Genomic DNA, 24499 nt, shown 5'->3' with positions numbered 1-24499 from the left:
AGTCACTTTGTACATACATTACATTACTGATCCTGACTTACATCCTGTATTATACTCCAGAGCTGCACTCACTATTCTGCTGGTGCAGTCACTTTGTACATACATTACATTACTGATCCTGAGTTACATCCTGTATTATACTCCAGAGCTGCACTCACTATTCTGCTGGTACAGTCACTTTGTACATACATTACATTACTGATCCTGACTTACATCCTGTATTATACTCCAGAGCTGCACTCACTATTCTGCTGGTGCAGTCACTTTGTACATACATTACATTACTGATCCTGAGTTACATTCTGTATTATACTCCAGAGCTGCACTCACTATTCTGCTGGTGCAGTCACTGTGTACATACATTACATTACTGATCCTGAGTTACATCCTGTATTATACCCCAGAGCTGCACTCACTATTCTGCTGGTGCAGTCACTGTGTACATACATTACATTACTGATCCTGAGTTACATCCTGTATTATACCCCAGAGCTGCACTTACTATTCTGCTGGTGCAGTCACTGTGTACATACATTACATTACTGATCCTGAGTTACATCCTGTATTATACTCCAGAGCTGCACTCACTATTCTGCTGGTGCAGTCACTGTGTACATACATTACATTATGCATTAATATCAGACAGTGACTCCACCTGCGGTCAGGTATGGGACAGTGACCTCCGGAGCTGTCGGAGTGCAGCTCTGAGGTTCCTCTATGGTAGCAGTGCAGTACAGTAGATGTGTCCTGGCCCGCTGGTTGTGTACACAGGTGCTTGGTAGGAGGGGTGTCCTATTCTGTGCACAGCACATACTCTTACACAAAGACCTGAGGAACATGGTGAAAAGCCTTTTGTGTGGTGTAACACAATCCTAATGTGTCGCTCAATGCGGATTCTCATTATAAAGAATCTCAGGCAGTCTGTGCCAGCCGGTGGGGGGGTGGTAGGGGTTTAGCCTGAAAGAGATACGGCCCAGCCCCCACCCAGCACCTGGAGGCAGGAGAGTCCAGAAACCCAAATATGTCCCCTGGAGGATATAATACATGACGTGGTACCGGCGTGGTATACAGCGTCCACCCTGAGTCCAGACCTCCTCTGGTAATAAGATCAGCACAATCGCTGCGCCACCGCCAGGAGCTTTATGGCCGAGCAGCTGCATGCCGCCGTACATCACCAAGCACAATGAGTGTCAGATGGAGTGGTGTAAAGCCGCCACCACTGGACTCTGGAGGAGAAGTGTTCTGTGCAGTGACGGATCGCACTTCTCTAGATGGCGTCTGATGGAGAGGTCTGGGTTTGGTGATTCCAGGAGGACGTTACCTGCCAAGTCAATAGTCTTAGATAACATTTTGCCCAATATTTAGATCACCCTCCTGTATTCAAGGAAGTGCAGACGAGGAAGGGGGTCATCTGTGTCACCACCATCACATTGATCACGCCATACAAAGTAAGCTATACGAGTACTGGCTACAGAAGGGGTTCATTTAGGTCCCATACTGGCACCCCCACCTGAAAAATAATTCCCCATTGGAAGAAAAATAATTATATTGCAACAAATATTATACCCCCCCCCCCCCCTCCCCCGGGGTCACAGACTCCAAAGATAGCAAGACGTGATTACAGCTGTATCTTGTACAGGAGATGTGGTAACTCCCTCAGCCCTTCCCCAATCACAGGAACATACCAGGAACCAGCATGGCGGCAACATCTCCAGAACAACAGCGCCCCCTGGTGAGGAAACAGGGAGCTTTACTCAGCTGAGAAAATAATAAACTGGACTCATTACTGCTAAAACGTAAGGTACAGGATAACAGCACTGACACTAGGGGTACAGGATAACAGCACTGACACTAGGGGTACAGGATAACAGCACTGACACTGGGGGTACAGGATAACAGCACTGACATTGGGGGTACACGATAACAGAACTGACACTGGGGGTACACGATAACAGAACTGACACTGGGGGTACAGGATAATGACACTGACACTCGGGGTACAGGATAACAGCACTGACACCGGGGGTACACGATAACAGCATTGACACTGGGGGTACAGGATAACAGCACTGACAGTGAGAGTACAGGATAATGATACTGGGGGTACAGGATAATGACACTGACACTGGGGGTACAGGATAATGACACTGACACTAGGGGTGCGGGATAATGACACCCCGGGGGTAGAGGATAATGACACTGGGGTACAGGATAATGACACTGACTCTCGGGGTACAGGGTAATAGCACTGACACTCGGGGTACAGGATAATGACGCTGACACTGGGGTACAGGATAATAACACTGACACTGAGGTACAGGATAATGGCACTGACACTCGGGGTACAGGATAATGATGCTGACACTCGGGGTACAGGATTATCGCACTGACACTCGGGGTACAGGATAATGGCACTGATACTGGGGTACAGGATAATGACACTGACACTCGGGGTACAGGATAATGACCCTGACACTCGGGATACACGATAATGACACTGACACTCGGGGTACAGGATAATGACACTGACACTCGGGGTACAGGATAATGACACTGACACTCGGTGTACAGGATAATGACACTGACACTCGGGGTACAGGATAAAGACACTGACACTCGGGGTACGGGATAATGACACTGACACTGGGGGTACAGGGTAATGACGCTGACACTCAGGGTACAGGATAATGACACTGACACTGGGGGTACAGGATAACGACACTGACACTCGGGGTACAGCATAACAGCACTGACACTCGGGGTACAGCATAATGACCCTGACACTGGGGATACAGGATAATGACACTGACACTTGTTGTACAGGATAATGACACTGACACTCAGGGTACAGGATAAAGACACTGACACTCGGGGTATGGTATAATGACACTGACACTGGGGGTACAGGATAATGACACTGACACTGGGGGTACAGGGTAATGACGCTGACACTCAGGGTACAGGATAATGACACTGACACTGGGGGAACAGGATAATGACACTGACACTCGGGGTACAGCATAACAGCACTGACACTCGGGGTACAGCATAATGACCCTGACACTGGGGTACAGGATAATGACGCTGACACTCGGGGTACAGGATAATGACTCTGACATTCGGGGTACAGCATAACAGCACTGACACTCATGCTACATGATAAAGACACTGACACTCGGGGTACAGGATAACAACACTGACACTGGGGGTACAGGGTAATGACGCTGACACTTGGGGTACAGGGTAATGACACTGACACTGGGGGTACAGGATAATGACTGACACTCAGGCTACAGGACAATGATGCTGACATTCGGGGTACTGGACTATGACCTGATATTTGGGGATACAGGACAATGATGCAGACACTCTGGCTACAGGACAATGATGCTGACACTCGAGGTACTGGACAATGACACTGATATTTGGGGATACAGGACAATGATGCTGACACTCAGGGTACTGGACAATGACACTGATATTTGGGGATACAAGACAATGATGCTGACACTCGGGTACAGGACAATGATGCTGACACTCAGGGTACTGGACAATGACACTGATATTTGGGGATACAGGACAATGATGCTGACACTCCGGGTACTGGGCTATGACCTTATATTTTGGGGATACAGGACAATGATGCAGACACTCAGGCTACAGGACAATGATGCAGATACTCGAGCTACAGGACAATGATGTTGACACTTGGGGTACTGGACAATGACACTGATATTTGGGGATAGAGGACAATAATGCTGGCACTCGGGTACAGGACAATGATGCTGACACTCAGGGTACTGGACAATGACACTGATATTTGGGGATACAGGACAATGATGCTGACACTCAGGCTACAGGACAATGATGCTGACACTCAGGGTACTGGACAATGACACTGATATTTGGGGATACAGGACAATGATGCCGACACTCAGGCTACAGGACAATGATGCTGACACTCAGGGTACTGGACAATGACACTGATATTTGGGGATACAGCACAAGGAAGCTGACACTGAGTCTACAGGACCATGATGCTGACACTCAGGGTACTGGACAATGACACTGATATTTGGAGATATAGGACAATTATTTTGACAGTCAGGGTACTGGAGAATGATACTGACACTCAAGGTACAGAATAATGACACTGATATTTGGGGATACAGGACAATGATGCTGACACTCAGGCTACAGGACAATGATGCAGATACTCAAGCTAGAGGACAATGATGTTGACACTTGGGGTACTGGACAATGACACTGATATTTGGGGATAGAGGACAATAATGCTGGCACTCGGGTACAGGACAATGATGCTGACACTCAGGGTACTGGACAATGACACTGATATTTGGGGATACAGCACAATGATGCTGACACTCAGGCTACAGGACCATGATGCTGACACTCAGGGTACTGGACAATGACACTGATATTTGGGGATACAGGACAATGATGCTGAAACTAAGGGTACTGGATAATGACACTGACATTTGGGGATACAGGAAAATTATGCTGACACTCAGGCTACACGACCATGATGCTGACACTCAGGGTACTGGACAATGACACTGATATTTGGGGATACAGGACAATTATGCAGACACTCGGGCTACAGGACAGCGATGCAGACACTTGGGCTACAGGACAATGATGCTGACACTCAGGGTACTGGAAATTGACACTGATATTTGGTGATACAGGACAATGATGCTGACACTCGGGCTACAAGACAATGATGCTGACACTCAGGGCACTGGACAATGACACTGATATTTGGGGATACAAGACAATGATGCTGACACTCGGGTACAGGACAATGATGCTGACACTCAGGGTACTGGACAATGACACTGATATTTGGGGATGCAGCACAATGATGCTGACACTCAGGGTACTGGACAATGACACTGATATTTGGGGATACAGGACAATGATGCTGACACTCAGGGTACTGGACAATGACACTGATATTTGGGGATACAGGACAATGATGCTGACACTCCGGGTAGTGGGCTATGACCTTATATTTGGGGATACAGGACAATGATGCAGACACTCAGGCTACAGGACAATGATGCCGATACTCGAGCTACAGGACAATGATGTTGACACTCAGGGTACTGGACAATGACACTGATATTTGGGGATACAGGACAATGATGCCGACACTCAGGCTACAGGACAATGATGCTGACACTCAGGGTACTGGACAATGACACTGATATTTGGGGATACAGCACAATGATGCTGACACTCAGGCTACAGGACCATGATGCTGACACTCAGGGTACTGGACAATGACACTGATATTTGGGGATACAGGACAATGATGCCGACACTCAGGCTACATGACAATGATGCTGACACTCAGGGTACTGGACAATGACACTGATATTTGGGGATACAGCACAATGAAGCTGACACTCAGTCTACAGGACCATGATGCTGACACTCAGGGTACTGGACAATGACACTGATATTTGGGGATACAGGACAATTATGCAGACACTCGGGCTACAGGACAGCGATGCAGACACTTGGGCTACAGGACAATGATGCTGACACTCAGGGTACTGGAAATTGACACTGATATTTGGTGATACAGGACAATGATGCTGACACTCGGGCTACAAGACAATGATTCTGACACTCAGGGCACTGGACAATGACACTGATATTTGGGGATACAAGACAATGATGCTGACACTCGGGTACAGGACAATGATGCTGACACTCAGGGTACTGGACAATGACACTGATATTTGGGGATGCAGCACAATGATGCTGACACTCAGGGTACTGGACAATGACACTGATATTTGGGGATACAGGACAATGATGCTGACACTCAGGGTACTGGACAATGACACTGATATTTGGGGATACAGGACAATGATGCTGACACTCCGGGTAGTGGGCTATGACCTTATATTTGGGGATACAGGACAATGATGCAGACACTCAGGCTACAGGACAATGATGCCGATACTCGAGCTACAGGACAATGATGTTGACACTCAGGGTACTGGACAATGACACTGATATTTGGGGATACAGGACAATGATGCCGACACTCAGGCTACAGGACAATGATGCTGACACTCAGGGTACTGGACAATGACACTGATATTTGGGGATACAGCACAATGATGCTGACACTCAGGCTACAGGACCATGATGCTGACACTCAGGGTACTGGAAAATGACACTGATATTTGGGGATACAGGACAATGATGCCGACACTCAGGCTACATGACAATGATGCTGACACTCAGGGTACTGGACAATGACACTGATATTTGGGGATACAGCACAATGAAGCTGACACTCAGTCTACAGGACCATGATGCTGACACTCAGGGTACTGGACTATGACCTGATATTTGGGGATACAGGACAATGATGCAGACACTCGGGCTACAGGACAATGATGCAGACACTCGGGCTACAGGACAATGATGCTGACACTCAAGGTACAGAATAATGACACTGATATTTGGGGATACAGGACAATGATGCTGACACTCAGGGTACTGGACAATGACACTGATATTTGGGGATACAGCACAATGATGCTGATACTCAGGCTACAGGACCATGATGCTGACACTCAGGGTACTGGACAATGACACTGATATTTGGGGATACAGGACAATGATGCTGACACTCTGGGTACTGGACTATGACCTTATATTTGGGGATACAGGACAATGATGCAGACACTCGGGCTACAGGACAATGATGCTGACACTCGGGGTACTGGACAATGACACTGATATTTGGGGATAGAGGACAATAATGCTGGCACTCGGGCTACAGGACCATGATGCTGACACTCAGGGTACTGGACAATGACACTGATATTTGGGGATACAGGACAATGATGCTGACACTCTGGGTACTGGACTATGACCTTATATTTGGAGATACAGGACAATGATGCAGACACTCGGGCTACAGGACAATGATGCTGACACTCGGGGTACTGGACAATGACACTGATATTTGGGGATACAGCACAATGATGCTGACACAGGAGCTACAGGATAATGATGCTGACACTTGGGCTTCAGGACAATGATGCTGACACTCGGGGTAGAGGATGTTGGCAAGTTGGTAAAATCTCATACCAAGTTAAAATGGAGCAATTTTTCATAGAACCAGAAAGGTTGCAAATTTTAAATATAAAAAAATGGGATGCGATTATAGTTGCCAAGATCAGTTGTGATGATTGGTTGCTATTATCTACATCAATTAAGGAAAGTGCTCCTCTGACGTTGTGGGGGCGTCACAACCAGGGACCAGACCTCAATCATTGGACAATAAAACTTTCACCCTCCTTATCCATGAACTGCACCGATATTTCCTGCCATGTCTCTCCCCTCCCCATACTACACTGTGTGCAGAATTATTAGGCAAGTTGTATTTTAGAGGATTATTTTTATTATTGATCAACAAATACAGTGGTGGCCAAAAGTATTGGCACCCCTGCAATTCTGTCAGATAATACTCAGTTTCTTCCTGAAAATGATTGCAATCACAAATTCTTTGGTCTTATTATCTTCATTTAATTTGCTTGCAAGGAAAAAACACAAAAGAGAATGAAGCCAAAATCAAATCATTGATCATTTCACACAAAACTCCAAAAATGGGCCAGACAAAAGTATTGGCACCCTCAGCCTAATACTTGGTTGCACAACCTTTATCCAAAATAACTGCGAACAACCGCTTCCGGTCACCATCAATGAGTTTCTTACAATGCTCTGCTGGAATTGTAGACCATTACATAGTTTATAAGGCCGAAAAAAGACAAGCGTCCATCCAGTTCAGCCTATTTCTTGTGCACTGCAGCTATTCCGCAGCGTTGATCCAGGGGAAGGCAAAAAAAACAAACATGCGGTATAGGCCAATTTACATCATTGAGGAAAAATTCACTTCCCGACACCAATCTGGCAGTCAGATTAAATCCCTGGATTAATTAACTAAGCATAAGATGTAATTTTATTGTTCTCAAGAAAGGCGTCCAGGCCTCTCTTGAACTCATTAAGTGAGTTGGACATCACCACTTCCTCTCGCAGAGAGTTCCAGAGTCTCACGGCTCTGACCGTAAAGAATCCCCTTCTATGCTGGTGCAGGAACCTCCTTTCCTCCAGACGCATAGTGTGCCCCCTCGTCTTTGTCACCATCCTTGGTATAAACAGGTCATGGGAGAGATCTCTGTACTGCCCCCTGATGTATTTATACATGTTTATGAGGTCTCCCCTAAGCCTTCTCTTTTCCAACGTAAATAGGCCTAATTTTGACAACCTCTCTGGGTATTCTAGTCCCTCCATTCCCTTTATTACCTTAGTCGCCCTCCTTTGTACCCTCTCTAGCTCCAATATGTCTTTCCTGAGCACCGGAGCCCAGAACTGTGCACAATATTATAAGTGCGGCCTTACCAGCGCTTTATACAGAGGAAGAACAATGTTCTTATCATATGCCCCTATTCCTCTTCTGATGCATGCCATGACTCTATTTGCCTTCTTCTTTGGCAAACTGCTCCAGGTCCCTGATATTTGAAGGGTGCCTTCTCCAAACTGCCATTTTGAGATCTCTCCACAGGTGTTCTATGGGATTCAGGTCTGGACTCATTGCTGGCCACCTTAGAAGTCCCCAGTGCTTTCTCTCAAACCATTTTATAGTGCTTTTGGAAGTGTGTTTTGGGTCATTGTCCTGCTGGAAGACCCATGACCTCTGAGGGAGACCCAGCTTTCTCACACTGGGCCCTACATTATGCTGCAAAATTTGTTGGTAGTCTTCAGACTTCATAATGCCATGCACACGGTCAAGCAGTCCAGTGCCAGAGGCAGCAAAGAAACCCCAAAACATCAGGGAACCTCCGCCATGTTTGACTGTAGGGACCGTGTTCTTTTCTTTGAATGCCTCTTTTTTCCCTGTACACTCTATGTTGATGCTTTTTCCCAAAAAGCTCTACTTTTGTCTCATCTGACCAGAGAACATTCTTCCAAAACGTTTTAGGCTTTCTCAGGTAAGTTTTGGCAAACTCCAGCTTGGCTTTTTTATGTCTCGGGGTAAGAAGTGGGGTCTTCCTGGGTATCCTACCATACAGACCCTTTTGATTCAGACGCCGACGGATAGTACGGGTTGACACTGTTGTACCCTCGGACTGCAGGGCAGCTTGAACTTGTTTGGATGTTAGTCGAGGTTCTTTATCCACCATCCGCACAATCTTGCGTTGAAATCTCTCGTCAATTTTTCTTTTCCGTCCACATCTAGGGAGGTTAGCCACAGTGCCATGGGCTTTAAAATTCTTGATGACACTGCGCATGGAAGACACAGGAACATTCAGGTCTTTGGAGATGGACTTGTAGCCTTGAGATTGCTCATGCTTACTCACAATTTGGTTTCTCAAGTCCTCAGACAGTTCTTTGGTCTTCTTTCTTTTCTCCATGCTCAATGTGGTACACACAAGGACACAGGACAGAGGTTGAGTCAACTTTAATCCATGTTAACTGGCTGCAAGTGTGGTTTAGTTATTGCCAACACCTGTTAGGTGCCACAGGTAAGTTACAGGTGCTGTTAATTACACGAATTAGAGAAGCATCACATGATTTTTCAAACAGTGCCAATACTTTTGTCCACCCCCTTTTTTAGGTTTGGTGTGGAATTATATCCAATTTGGCTTTAGGACAATTCTTTTTGTGTTTTTTTCATTGAAGACAAATTAAATGAAGATAATAAGACCAAAGAATTGGTGATTGCAATCATTTTCAGGAAGAAACTGAGTATTATCTGACAGAATTGCAAGGGTGCCAATACTTTTGGCCACCACTGTATGTTCTCAATCAACCCAAAAGACTCATAAATATCCAAGCTTAATATTTTTGGAAGTTGGAGTGGGTTTTTTTTAGATTTGGCTATCTTAGGAGGATATCTGTTTGTGCAGGTAACTATTACTGTGCAGAATTATTAGGCAACTTAATAAAAACCAAATATAATCCCATCTCACTTGTTTATTTTCACCAGGTAAACCAATATCAGTGCACAAAATTTAGAAATAAACATTTCTGACATGCAAAAACAAAATCCAAAAAAATTAGTGATCAGTATAGCCACCTTTCTTTATGATGACACTCAGCAGCCTCCATCCATAGATTCTGTCAGTTGCTTGATCTGTTTTCGATCAACATTGCATGCAGCAGCCACCACAGCCTCCCAGACACTGTTCCGAGAGGTGTACTGTTTTCCCTCCCTGTAAATCTCACATTTTATGATGGACCACAGGTTCTCTATGGAGTTCAGATCAGGTGAACAAGGAGGCCATGTCATTATTTTTTCTTCTTTTAGACCTTTACTGGCCAGCCACGCTGTGGAGTAGTTGGATGCATGTGATGGAGCATTGTCCTGCATGAAAATCATATTTTTCTTGAAAGATACCGATTTCTTCCTGTACCACTGCTTGAAGAAGTTGTCTTCCAGAAACTGGCAGTACGTCTGGGAGTTGAGCTTCACTCCATCCTCAACCCGAAAAGGTCCCACAAGTTGATCTTTGATGATACCAGCCCATACCAGTACCCCACCTCCACCTTGCTGGCGTCTGAGTTGGAGTGGAGCTCTCTGCCCTTTACTGATCCAGCCTCTGGCCCATCCATCTGGACCATCAAGAGTCACTCTCATTTCATCAGGCCATAAAACCTTTGAAAAATCAGTCTTAAGATATTTCTTGGCCCATTCTTCACGTTTTATCTTATGTTTCTTGTTCACAGGTGATCATTTTTCAGCCTTCCTTACCTTGGCCATGTCCCTGAGTATCGCACACCTTGTGCTTTTTGATACTCCAGTAACATTGCAGCTCTGAAATATGGTAAAACTGGTGGCGAATGGCATCTTGGCAGCTTCACGCTTGATTTTCCTCAATTCATGGGCAATTATTTTGCGCCTTTTTTGGCCAACACGCTTCTTGCGACCCTGTTGGCTATTTGCCATGAAACGCTTGATTGTTTGGTGATCATGCTTCAAAAGTTTGCAAATTTCAAGACTGCTGTATCCCTCTGCAAGACATCTCACAATTTTGGACTTTTCAGATCCCGTCAAATCTCTCTTCTGACTCATTTTGCCAAAGGAAAGGAAGTTGCCTAATAATTAAGCACACCTTATATAGGGTGTTGATGTCATTAGACAACACCCCTCCTCATTACAGAGATGCACATCACCAGATTTACTTAATTGATAGTTGGCTCTCAACCCTATGCAGCTTGGAGTAGGACGGCATGTATAAAAAGTATCATGTGATCAAAATACTCATTTGCCTAATAATTCTGCACACAGTGTAATATTTTAAAATGTTTCACAACAGTGATCCCAAGGGTTTGAGAATTAAAGGCATTGACCATATTGATATGAGAAGTAGGGGTGGTGACCTGGGCCAGGCTCTTGCTAGATTGGAAAGCAAGTGGATTTTCAGATTGGGTACTGTCTCACCACAAGGTTTGAACGAGCAATTTGGTTTCTCTGCTTTTTTGTAACATATTGACATATGGCCATAATCGCCCTCCCTACCATCTTTCACATTACTCTATTTATCATCTTGGTTTAACACCATATACTGTTCCCCTCTATCTCTGCTTCCATTCAGCGAGGTACCATTTTATTGTGTGTGTCTTTTTTGTTTTGTTTTTTTCTTATGTGGTTTTAACTTTTAACATTTACATTTAGTACTCATTGGTGATGTCTGCTGTGGGTTCGGTCCTGGAGTGGTTCTTTGGCGTTGGCGTTTGGAGATGTGGTGCGGTGGCTGATGTCCTTTCTTTCTTGTACCCGGCCCTTTCCAATATGGATATGAAGACAAAGCACAAGAAATCAAGGAATATAATTTATATAACTATATGTATATTTCTCTTTATTAGTATTATGCAGTACTTCACTATTTGGTTTTAATTCATTAATACTTCGATCATTGAATTTGGTCTGACTATGTCTTGCCATTTGTTCATCTTTGCATCATAATTATTGGAAGACCTCCAAGCATAGTGCCCTATTAATTCTTCACACTTTATTGTATTTCTCACATCCCCCCCCCCCTTATATTTCACTTACTTTTCACTGATGCATTCACTTTCCCTTTTTTTCATTTATTATTGAGTCACAATAGTTATTGCACTTATGTTCTGTGTGACCCGCCCCCCTCTAGCCACGCTACTTCTATATGGGGATTCTATGATGGAGGTGCGCGTGCGCACGAACGGACCCGTTTGACTTCCGGCTATGCGCAATAGACACCAATGCGTTCCACCGCATGCTTGTGAAGCGCTACGCCCCGGAAGTCACTCTTTACTTAAGCGGAAGTCCTAGTAGGGAGCGCACGCGCCGCATCACTCCATCAATGATCCTTTAGTTCTAACAGCTGATCACCACCATATTTAAATGAGACACTGCGCACATGTACACACGCCCCCTTGGAAGAAGCACTTGCGAAACGGCGTCGTCGGGGCAGGTTCCATCCCTCTTCATGTAAGTACACATGCATATCCCCTAGTAACTTTACACTTATTACTCATTTAACTATATTTATTTGTCCTTACACATAATAAGGGATTTCCCGGTATATGCACTTGCACTTCTTTTTGTATGTGACAAGCAGTCAAGTCTAGCATTGCTATTTTAGCCCACATTTTTGGACATATGTGTCCAGTGATTCTTGACTGGTATAGGTTGTCTATGGGTGACTTGATGCTTTATGGGGCTATGTAATACTTTTGCATTAACTTGAATATTTCATTCTTGTGGGTGATCGTACTTTAGTATTGGAAATAAAATTCTTTTTTTAACCATTTCTATGTGACGCGCCCCTGGGCCTGTGCTGAGTAGCGTTGCGCACGCGGGAGCCTACCCGGAGCCGGATCTGATAGGGGTAGTAGTCTCGTGGCGGTGACCCGGTCCGTGCCCAGGGAGTCAGACTAAGTGGCGGTATATTAGCAGTAGATGTAGGACGACTACGCCACCCGTTGAATGCAGCTATGGAGCTGCCGCTGCAGGGCAGACCGCTGAGGCCGGTGGTAGGATAGTGCAGCGTAGATGGTATAACGCCCAACGGGAGGGGTATGGCCTCAGGGCAGCCGACGTGGATGATGGGGGTAGCAGGAACCACTCAGAGACGATGCGGTGTAGTTCAGGGTCTTTACTGGTGACAAAGATAGACCCTCCCGGAGTACTGGCTAGCGGTCGGGGCCTGGTCAGTCCTTGAGCAGATGGGATCCCCCTTGGCCAGGCGGAGTTGTAGGCCTCCCCAACTAATTGTACTCTTCTGGCTTCCTTGCTAGAGGCGGGTTGTGATGAACCTGTAGCCGCCATCTTGGTAATGATAAATCATATCCAGGGATGGCCACACTTCAGCAGCCCCCACCCTTGGGACCTTCTGTTAAAACGTCAACTAGATAGTTTCCCCCCATCCAGGCTCCTGTAAGATAAGAAGCCTACTTAACACTTGAATGCTAGGAGCTTCAAAGACTTCGAGAGGAAACACAGCCAGCAGGGGGGGGTGCTTCGTCTATCTGTACCTGACCATTTGTCCCATAGGACTAGTTTCTTTGTCTGTCACAAGCATGGAGGCATAAGATATAGAAACATGAATAGTACACGCATGTTGCGTGGGATGGGCCAATAAAAAAATATCACGGCGTCCCGGAGCCATTGCGCACACAAGCCTCCGCGGTAGACGTTTGTACGTGCTCTGGAAGCCAAGATATAGCGCGGAGCCATTCCTGAGGACCGTATGGTATCATAATTGATATCAAAAGGTCGGTTACGGCGGCCCGAATCCATGGGAACCCCTGGGGGTATCATGAGACCATCCCAGAAGAAGTTATTGGGTTCCATAGAATTTGGGCTTCTGATCGAAGTTAGACCTGAGGGTGGAGACTGAGCCAGCTGACCTCACCAGCAGTGGGCGGGACGGGGCAGGTAAGATAGCAGGACAGACAAGAGACAAGTCAGTCTTGACCCAAGAGTGGTGTGCTGAACATCTGAGCACCAGCTGAGGCCACCAAGGGGAGGAGCAGTTTGACCATGCGGTGGTAGGCCTCAGCCTGTAACAAAGAACCGTGCCTGCGACCGCAGAATCCTCTCCCTGCGTCACAAGAAAATCAAGAAACCGGTAACTGATATGCTGTGGTGATTCTGTGTGTTGTATTCCATTGTTGTATAGTTTAGCCTGACCTTATACCTGTGTATATTTAGTTGTATATCGTGTATCTAGTGTATTATTATAATCAATTACCTCAAGTAATTGTGGGCCTGCCTTTTATTCTGCATAACGAACGCACGTCCGTGTGAGCTCGGCTCAAGCCAAAAACGCTACCCAGGGTTGGTTCCTGACCCGATATAGGCCCATTCACGGACTGGGCGTATATCTAAAATAGGGACTGGTGGCAGCATACCAACTGGGGATTGGGGAAGGCTGGTAGTGACGGTCGGAGGTTCAGATATATATATTCCTGGCGCGGCCAAGGAAGATATATATACCGCCCTCACTACAGAGGGCCCCGATACCCAGTAGGTTACAGGACAGTCTCCCTGGCGACCGCTTATCCTAGGTGCAGTTCCTTGACTGACCTGAGGCTAAGAGGGCGCTAGCGAGTTGTGCTGTGTAGTGACGTTACGGTTTAGTGACGTTGAAGGGAACACTCTACCGTGTTCCCTGCGCTGGTTGCAGCTTCCTGGCACTACTTTCTCTAGGTGCAGTACTTTGACTGACCTGAGAGGTAAGGGGGCGCCAGAGAGCTGCACCCACCGGCCGGCTTTCATCACATTGGTGGCAGAGCGGTGGGATTGCAGAATAATAGTGTTGTGGGACCCCTACTCCCAGGCACTAAAGACTGCCAGTGGTAACTTCCACTGCTGGAGTCTTAAGGTCAGCCCAACGTTAGACGGTCAGGCTAAAAGTATAACAAGGTGTGTGCAAACTCAGGGTTGCAGCGGTGTCGGTTACCAAGATGGCAGACGGCACCAGGAGCAAGACCCTGCAGGAGGCTAATGCTACGGTCCGTGTGGCAGGAGGGGAGGACATTGTTACTCATGGCGAGGAGGAGTCCAGCCCGGGCACCTCAGGGAGCCAGTCCCCAGTATACGGTCCCGCAGTGGGCTGCCCACCACCTACCCAGCCCAGCCTGTCCAGATCACAAGCCCTTTTACAAGCGGCTATGGCAAGTCTCCAGTCTCATGGCGATGCCGTCTACAAAACCCTCCTGGCAGCATCAGAGAAGGCAGCGGAGGAGGAGCGCGAAGCTGCGGAGCGCCGGGAGGCTGCGGAGCGTGAAGCTGCAGAGCGCCGGGAGGCTGCGGAGCGTGCAGAGCGAGCTGCGGAGCGCCAGCACCAACTGGACCTGGCCCAGCGGGGGCTTCCGCTAGAGCAACCAACCCATCAGGAGACCAAGTCGTCCAAAGTCCGAGCTGAGGACTTCCCTCTACTGGAGAAGGATGGGGACCTGGACTCCTTTCTGGTGGCATTTGAACGGACCTGTCTTCAGCACCATCTGGCCCGGGATCAGTGGGCCAGATACCTGACCCCCCGTTTGAGGGGTAAGTCCCTGGATGCCTTGGGGGACTTACCTGCCGGGGAGGTACAGAACTACGACTGCATCAAGCGGGCCCTGATCCGGCAGTACAACCTCACTCCCGAGTCGTACCGCCAGAAGTTCCGGAGCCTGCTGCGTGGCCCCAAGGACACCTGGACCGATCATATGCGGGCGCTGTTGAGAGCCGCAGAGCACTGGACCTCGGGTCTAGCGCTTACTACCCGCCAGGAGGTCCAGGAACTGTTCGTCACGGAGCAGTTCTTGTGGAACTGCCCAGAGGACCTCCGACAGTTCCTCCGTGACCGAAAACCAACAGGGGCTTCTGCTACAGCCGCCCTGGCAGACGAGTATGCCAATAACAGGGCGCCTGAGCTGAAGAAGTCTGCCAGCAGCACCTGGAGAGGGGGTAAGCCCAGTCATGCCCCTGTTTCCCCGGCCCCTAGAACACAAGGGGTGTATCCCCCTGTTGCCCTCTCCAGGCAAGGACCAGACGTAAGACGTTGTCATCTATGCAACAAACCAGGACACTTTAGGGCTGAGTGTCCCCAGCGCCAAAAGACCCCATCCCATTCCCAGAGAGCGCCCAATGTTTTGTGTGTGGGAGGGGGTGGTGGTAGGTCCCTGGACAACATCCAACCCGTCACCATAGGCCGTTCTGCGGTCATGGGACTGCGGGACACGGGCGCTGAACGAACACTGGTACGGCCTGAGGTGGTGTCCCCCCAGGACTTGGTACCAGGAAAGACTCTTTCCGTCTCCGGGGTTGGAGGCGTGGAGCCGGCACTTCCCGTTGCCATGGTGTATTTGGACTGGGGTGCCGGAAGGGGGATGCGGGAGGTGGGAGTAACGCCAAATATTCCCGCAAATGTTTTATTAGGGACCGACTTGGGGCGTCTAGTATCGCAGTATGTACCCTCTGAACCCCCAAGTTCGGCCCCCCAAGAGTGTATTGATTTGTCTGCTGCTAATGCCAACCATGTTGTATGTAGTGTGTGTCCTGCTGAGGAGGAGGGAGTGAAACCTGAGGGTAACACCTGCACAGACACAACACAAACAGGGTTAGTGAAAGCAGGTGGGGAGTGTGGGGGATGCCCGCAGAGGTGCTCAGCCGGCGTGCCGTGACCTCTTGTCCTCCGGTGAGGGAGGGGGCGGGCAGGATTCTGTAGAGGGAAGCTCAGGGATGGAGAGGGGGGCAGCTACCGGCAGTGTAGGGCTCCCAGGGGTATCCAGGCTGCTGAGTATAGGCCCACTGCAGGGGGAGGAACAGGCCATGGGAGGTGGGGGTGTCCCAAGAGAGGAGCCGCCAGGTAAGACCCCAGGGCAGGAGTTCCCCACATCCGAGATGTCCAAAGGCCTAGGAAGCCTGCCTGATCGGGCGGCTTGGTCAGAAACAGAGGGGAAGCAGGCACTACCCACGGTCACAGCGGTCATAGCCGCTGTCACCAGGAGTGGGAGCGCCGGAGCCCAAGGAGCCTTGCAGAGGTCCGACGGCTTCCCCACTTCTGACCAAGTGTCTGCCGGGTCAGACAGCGGCCAGGTGACATGCCCGGAGGGGCTGACGGAGGATGTGGCAGTTTCGTCGATTCTGGCCACATCAAGTCAGGAATTTCAGGCTGCGTTGGAAGCAGACGACAGCCTGAAAGCTCTCAAGGAACAGGCGGCACAGCCTCCCATGGAGTCAGACTGCGAGCGGGTGGTCTGGGACCAGGGACGGCTGTACCGGGTAACGGTCCAGCAGGGTTCACCGGAGGCGTGGCCCAGGGACCGACAGTTAGTGGTACCCTATCCGTTCAGGGCGGAATTGTTGCGGATCGCACACGAGATTCCGATGGCCGGACACCTAGGGATCGCTAAAACCAAGGCCAGGATAGCTCAGCATTTCTACTGGCCTGGGATGGGAGCCGCGGTGGGTGCCTACTGCCGTTCGTGTGACACCTGTCAGAGGGTGGGGAAGGCGGGGCCGCGCCCCAAAGCCCCACTGGTAACTCTGCCAATCATCGAAGAGCCTTTCTCGAGGGTTGCTGTGGATCTTATTGGACCTCTGTCCCCTCCCAGCCACTCCGGGAAATGCTTCATACTCATGGTAGTGGACTATGCCACCCGGTACCCGGAAGCGGTAGCTTTGTCGTCCATTCGGGCCGACAAGGTGGCTACCGCCTTACTGGAGATCTTCTCCAGAGTGGGTTTCCCCCAAGAAATGCTCACCGACCGAGGGACCCAGTTCATGTCGCGGCTGATGGAGTCCCTCTGTAAGCAAATGCAGGTGCAACATCTGGTGGCCAGCCCGTATCACCCACAGACTAATGGCCTGTGTGAGCGGTTCAATGGCACCTTAAAGCAGATGCTTAAGATGTTGGTCGACTCCCACGGGAGAGACTGGGAGCGTTACCTCCCACACCTCCTATTTGCTTACCGGGAGGTTCCGCAGGCCTCAACGGGGTTCTCCCCCTTTGAGCTCCTGTACGGGCGACGGGTACGGGGCCCCCTGGCTCTGATGAAGGAAGCATGGGAAGGGGATTTGGCCACCCCCGAGGTGTCGGTCATCGAGTATGTCGTGCGCCACCGGGACAGGATGATGGCCTTGGCAAAGCTGGTGCAGGACAATATGGCCCAGGCCCAGGCCGACCAGAAGCGGTGGTACGACCAGAATGCTTGTGAGAGGACCTACCAGGTGGGTCAAAAGGTGTGGGTACTGGTCCCCGTACCACAGAACAAGCTTCAGGCAGCCTGGGAAGGTCCCTACTTCGTGCACCAGAAACTCAATGCCGTCACCTATCTGGTCACCCTGGATCACGCCCGTGGAAGGAGGAAGGCCTTCCACGTGAACATGATGAAGGCTCATCATGAGCGGGAAGCGACTGCCCACCCAGTGTGCAACCTTCCCGAGGAAGGAGAGGTAGAAACCCTCCTGGATCTGCTCACCCAAGCCAAGGCGGGTGGGTCCATCGAGGATGTGGGGGTTGGCCACCAGCTCACGGAGGACCAACGGTCCCAGCTGGGGACCACCCTGCACCCCTTCCGGGGGCTGTTCAGCAGCCTGCCCGGAAGGACTGAGATGGCTGTCCACGACGTGGACACTGGCGATCACCCGCCGATCCGGCGTTCAGCATATCGGGTCTCTTTCGAGGTGCAGGGAAACATGCGCCAAGAGATAGACGAGATGCTGAAGCTGGGGGTGATCCAGGCATCCAGCAGCGCGTGGGCCTCGCCTGTAGTCCTCGTACCAAAGAAGGACCGAACTACACGGTTCTGCGTGGACTACCGGGGGCTCAACGCTGTAACGGCCACCGATGCGTTCCCCATACCACGCATCGATGACCTGCTCGATCGGATGGCCGGGGCTAAGTACCTGACCATCATGGATCTGAGCCGGGGGTACTGGCAGATTCCTCTGACCCCCGCGGCAAGGGAACGCTCTGCCTTTATCACCCCTTTTGGACTGTACGAGTCCACAGTGATGCCATTCGGCATGAAGAATGCCCCTGCCACTTTTCAGCGGATGGTCAATACGCTGCTTGAGGGACTTGAAGGGTACGCGGCTGCGTACTTGGACGATATTGCAGTCTTCAGTCCCACTTGGGAGGATCACCTAGAGCACCTGCGGCAGGTGCTCGGTCGGATCCACCGGGCAGGCTTGACCATCAAGCCGGAAAAGTGCCAGCTGGGCATGAGTGAGGTCCTCTACCTGGGTCACCGGGTAGGCGGGGGGGTTCTGAAGCCAGAACCGGGGAAAGTGGATGCCATCGCATCCTGGCCCACTCCTAGGACCAAAAAGCAGGTGATGTCCTTCTTGGGGACCGCCGGGTACTATAGGAGGTTCGTCCCACACTATAGCACCCTGGCCAAGCCCCTGACGGACCTCACCAAGAAGAAGCTGCCCGTCGCAGTCGACTGGACAGTCGCCTGCGAGACAGCTTTCGGGGCACTCAAGGCCGCCCTAAGTAGCTCCCCTGTACTGCAAGCTGCCGACTTCGACCGGCCGTTTGTGGTACAGACCGACGCCAGTGACTTTGGCCTCGGTGCTGTGCTAAGTCAGGTCAACACGACAGGCCAGGAACATCCTGTCTTGTACCTGAGCAGGAAGCTACTGCCCCGGGAGGTGGCTTACTCCACGGTGGAAAAAGAATGCCTGGCAATTGTATGGGCCCTGCAGCGTCTGCAGCCCTACTTGTACGGGAGCCATTTCACCGTGGAGACGGACCACAACCCCCTCAGCTGGTTACACACGGTCTCTGGGTCGAATGGCAGGTTGCTACGCTGGAGCCTCGCTCTCCAGCAGTACCACTTCTCCATTCGCCACAGAAGAGGCCGTGACCACGGTAACGCTGACGGGTTATCCCGGCAAGGGGAGGGTGCAGAAGGACGCACGGGGGAACACAGGAATGTGCTACCCCCTCGCGCCCTCGTATAGGGGGAGGTGTGATGAACCTGTAGCCGCCATCTTGGTAATGATAAATCATATCCAGGGATGGCCACACTTCAGCAGCCCCCACCCTTGGGACCTTCTGTTAAAACGTCAACTAGATAGTTTCCCCCCATCCAGGCTCCTGTAAGATAAGAAGCCTACTTAACACTTGAATGCTAGGAGCTTCAAAGACTTCGAGAGGAAACACAGCCAGCAGGGGGGGGTGCTTCATCTATCTGTACCTGACCATTTGTCCCATAGGACTAGTTTCTTTGTCTGTCACAAGCATGGAGGCATAAGATATAGAAACATGAATAGTACACGCATGTTGCGTGGGATGGGCCAATAAAAAAATATCACGGCGTCCCGGAGCCATTGCGCACACAAGCCTCCGCGGTAGACGTTTGTACGTGCTCTGGAAGCCAAGATATAGCGCGGAGCCATTCCTGAGGACCGTATGGTATCATAATTGATATCAAAAGGTCGGTTACGGCGGCCCGAATCCATGGGAACCCCTGGGGGTATCATGAGACCATCCCAGAAGAAGTTATTGGGTTCCATAGAATTTGGGCTTCTGATCGAAGTTAGACCTGAGGGTGGAGACTGAGCCAGCTGACCTCACCAGCAGTGGGCGGGACGGGGCAGGTAAGATAGCAGGACAGACAAGAGACAAGTCAGTCTTGACCCAAGAGTGGTGTGCTGAACATCTGAGCACCAGCTGAGGCCACCAAGGGGAGGAGCAGTTTGACCATGCGGTGGTAGGCCTCAGCCTGTAACAAAGAACCGTGCCTGCGACCGCAGAATCCTCTCCCTGCGTCACAAGAAAATCAAGAAACCGGTAACTGATATGCTGTGGTGATTCTGTGTGTTGTATTCCATTGTTGTATAGTTTAGCCTGACCTTATACCTGTGTATATTTAGTTGTATATCGTGTATCTAGTGTATTATTATAATCAATTACCTCAAGTAATTGTGGGCCTGCCTTTTATTCTGCATAACGAACGCACGTCCGTGTGAGCTCGGCTCAAGCCAAAAACGCTACCCAGGGTTGGTTCCTGACCCGATATAGGCCCATTCACGGACTGGGCGTATATCTAAAATAGGGACTGGTGGCAGCATACCAACTGGGGATTGGGGAAGGCTGGTAGTGACGGTCGGAGGTTCAGATATATATATTCCTGGCGCGGCCAAGGAAGATATATATACCGCCCTCACTACAGAGGGCCCCGATACCCAGTAGGTTACAGGACAGTCTCCCTGGCGACCGCTTATCCTAGGTGCAGTTCCTTGACTGACCTGAGGCTAAGAGGGCGCTAGCGAGTTGTGCTGTGTAGTGACGTTACGGTTTAGTGACGTTGAAGGGAACACTCTACCGTGTTCCCTGCGCTGGTTGCAGCTTCCTGGCACTACTTTCTCTAGGTGCAGTACTTTGACTGACCTGAGAGGTAAGGGGGCGCCAGAGAGCTGCACCCACCGGCCGGCTTTCATCACACGGGTAAAGGTAGCCCACGTCCCTGAGTGTACCGTGTGGTGCTCACCCGTATGGCCGGTGACTCGGGGCCTTCTAGTGGCTTCCGCTCCACGACGGCGGTGCTGGTCCCACGCGTGTGACCGTGCCTTCGGGTTTCTTGGCCAGAGGACCTGAAATCCCCTGCCGGGCGGTTTCTGCTGCTGGGTCTGGGTTAATCCCCACAGCCTCGGACTCCGGGTCCGGTAAGAAATCTTCTCAGTCAGGGCGAGCTCTGCAGCTGCCAGCCCCTGACTCCTTGTAACACTGCTCCCACAGAGCTCCTGTTGTTTCTTCCCATAGCTGCTTCTCTTCTCTGTCTCTACTTCTGGCATGGCCCAGGAGCTGGGCCCAGCCGGAGCCACAGCTCCCTGTCAGCCCTCCTGGCTGAACTCTCCCTCTGAACTCTCTAACCCTGCCTCAGCCCCAGGTTTATATAGGGGAAGTTCTTCCCCCCCCCAGGACTGGGCAGGAGGTGTGGCATGCATAGGATTCCTGACCAAGAGACCTCCCACCTGCTCTCAGACATAACATTGCTGTTACTGTGGAAACCAGACCCCTGGGGTGCCACATATGCATCTTCCTTTTTGAGCTGGGCCTCTATAGCTTGAGCTCTTTTTTGTGATACACAGTGTAATGGGTCTGATTACTGCACTATTCCTGTGCACTGTTGTGTACAATATGTGACTCCTCAGATATTGTGCTATACTGAGCCTGATGAAGAGACCGGAGGAGTCTGGAAGGCTGCTCTGCTCATCTATTCTATTTGGTTGCTATGTGTAACTTCTCCCCTCCCCTTGCAGCAGTTTGAGAACTTTCTTGGAGTTGTCGGATGATCTTTATTTGGGGTTCAATTCACTGTTTCGTGTAAAAAAACAAACAAAAGCATTTCCACAGAACTCCCATCATCTACTGGGTCTTGTTACAGGACTAATTGTTGATTGTGTCAAGGGGCCAGTAATTCCAAAATGGACCTTATAACACTGGTATACAGTGGTCTTAGTGCCAACGATGTCTAAAAGGTTTTATATTAAGTTTATGGTGCTGATTAAGAATATGACTTCCGTTTCTGAGATAATTAACTACAGTAGAATTCTGGCTTCAAAAAGTCACTTTTATAGCATTGTAAGCCTACAAACTGAAATACAAAATAATTACATGGGATATTTCATTACCTAAGACGCTGTTAAAGAGTCAAAAGACCAAAAGCTATCGCATCTGTTATCACACACAAGTCGCATTGGGGGAATGCATTATTTTCATGGATGAATTATCTCAAAAACTAGAAAAAATTCAGCAAAAGTAATGGGATTTTTGAATTCAGCACCCTCAAAATACACTAAATCCATTCAAAAAACCTTGGTACCTGAGAAGAATTTTTTTTGCAGACCTGTGTAATCATAGTGAGGTTCTCGGTACTGGGAATCTGATCATAAGCTTGCAGAGACTTATCCCATTGGAGACATTACAGTTGTCCTCTCCTGGCTGATAGCAGACAGTGAGTGCAGTGTCTCGGAACCATGTGCATGTTCTACACTTGTGCGCCCTTCACTCCAGATCGTATTCTTCACCCTTTCAGGGGACCCTGCGTCCTCATGCCACCTCTCCCACTTTACTCACCGCTGACGGGCTGTATGTCTGCTTTCCGAATAAGGTCTGCCACTTCCTCATAGCAGCCATGCCCTCCTTGACGATCCTCCCTGGCATACAGGTAGAGATGGCAGACACCAACTCAACCCGCAGACAAGCTCAGCCGACTAACATTTAATAGAGGCGAAACCTTTCCTGGCAGCAGGACTATGTAGGGGGGGGCAGGGAGCGAGTCTCTGTGTGTGCGGACACCTGCCGTCATAACACAATGACACATTAGGTGGATCCCTCCCACCGAATGGGCCTGAATATCCCAGAAGTCACCACTCTGCTGCTATTGGAGGGTTAATATTTTCATTAGGACTAGTCACATTCATCCCACTTAGGACCCCACTTCTTGACCTCCAACTTTTGCAATGTTGTATGCGGTGGGATGACCAGGAGGGGCGCTGTGGGACCGTTCACAGTACTACTATTTTAAGCCTCTGACAATTGCTCGGAGGGACGCCCTTGTGTATGCTAATAGCAGGGTTGGGCTGAGTTACACAATATGGCGAAGATTATTTAACCTGTTTCTTCTCGGATTAAACTTTATTTAGAAAAAAAAAAAAAACTGAGGTCACCACCATCTTTCGAGCAGTAGATCTTATAATCTCACGCTAAGGCTGTGTGCCCACGATGCGTTTTTGGTGCGTATTTTGGTGTGTATTTGCAGCGCGTAAACGCTCCAGAAACGCATTGCATACCTTATCCCATGACTTCCTATGACATTCTGCAAGTTCTGTGCACATGGTCCGTATTTTTTCTGCGCAGATTTTACTCGCAGAAAAAATACGGACATGACCAATTCTTGTGCGTTTCTGCACGCGTATTTGCCTATACAATGCATTGGAAAAAACGCATGGCAAATACGCGTCAAAAACTCATGTAAAAAAACGCATGCGTTTCTCTGCCAAGGAGATGCAGAAATGCTCAGGAAAATTTCTGCTTCATTTCTGCATCGTGGGCACTAAGCCTTAACAACAGAAGATTGGCTTTGATCTACGTTCACACACAACTTTCCACAGCTAAAGTCCCACAACGGAATCTGTAGCAAAAAAAAGAAAAACGGGGCTTTTGTTGCGTATTTTTCCTCAGGGTATCTGCAGAAAGTTTTCGCTTTCAGATTTATTTATTTAACGGCCTTCTGCTCGATCTCAGGCCATGGCGACTTGATGAACGATCTGTAGGAAGATCGATCTGTAGGAAGCCTAGATAGGTCCACCAGGGTCTTCTCCACCACTATCTTGATAGTATCAAGCCATCAGGTTGCTGGTCTTCCTCTTCGCCTTGTTTCTTCTAATCTTCCGACCATGATTTCCAGTTTATACTGTCGATTTTCGTGTGGATTTGCTCGATTGTAATCCCACCTA

General features: G+C 49.4%; 1 protein-coding gene across 2 annotated transcripts in view; it reads right to left on the bottom strand.

Annotated features, from left to right (window-relative positions):
- The window catches only part of ANKRD35 (ankyrin repeat domain 35), an 87727-nt gene extending 64430 nt beyond the window's left edge, over nucleotides 1-23297 (bottom strand). Inside the window, exons 1-3 of one of the 2 annotated variants that reach the window (XM_073639322.1) lie at nucleotides 23118-23222; nucleotides 11723-11836; nucleotides 1686-1729 (exon numbers count right to left, since the gene is read on the bottom strand). In XM_073639322.1, the coding sequence (XP_073495423.1) occupies nucleotides 1686-1729; nucleotides 11723-11735 (57 nt within the window). In that variant the 5' untranslated portion in view covers nucleotides 11736-11836; nucleotides 23118-23222. Of the gene's footprint in view, nucleotides 1-1685; nucleotides 1730-11722; nucleotides 11837-23117 lie in introns of both variants that reach the window. The other variant, XM_073639320.1, reaches the window with a different exon arrangement.
- Nucleotides 23298-24499: the final 1202 nt, after the last annotated feature.

Source organism: Phyllobates terribilis, unplaced genomic scaffold, assembly GCF_046119375.1.
Source record: "Phyllobates terribilis strain yellow unplaced genomic scaffold, ASM4611937v1 Scaffold_7__3_contigs__length_470593459, whole genome shotgun sequence".
In the NCBI taxonomy this organism is placed as follows: Eukaryota; Metazoa; Chordata; class Amphibia; order Anura; family Dendrobatidae; genus Phyllobates; species Phyllobates terribilis.
This window is presented reverse-complemented; position numbering and strand designations above follow the sequence as displayed.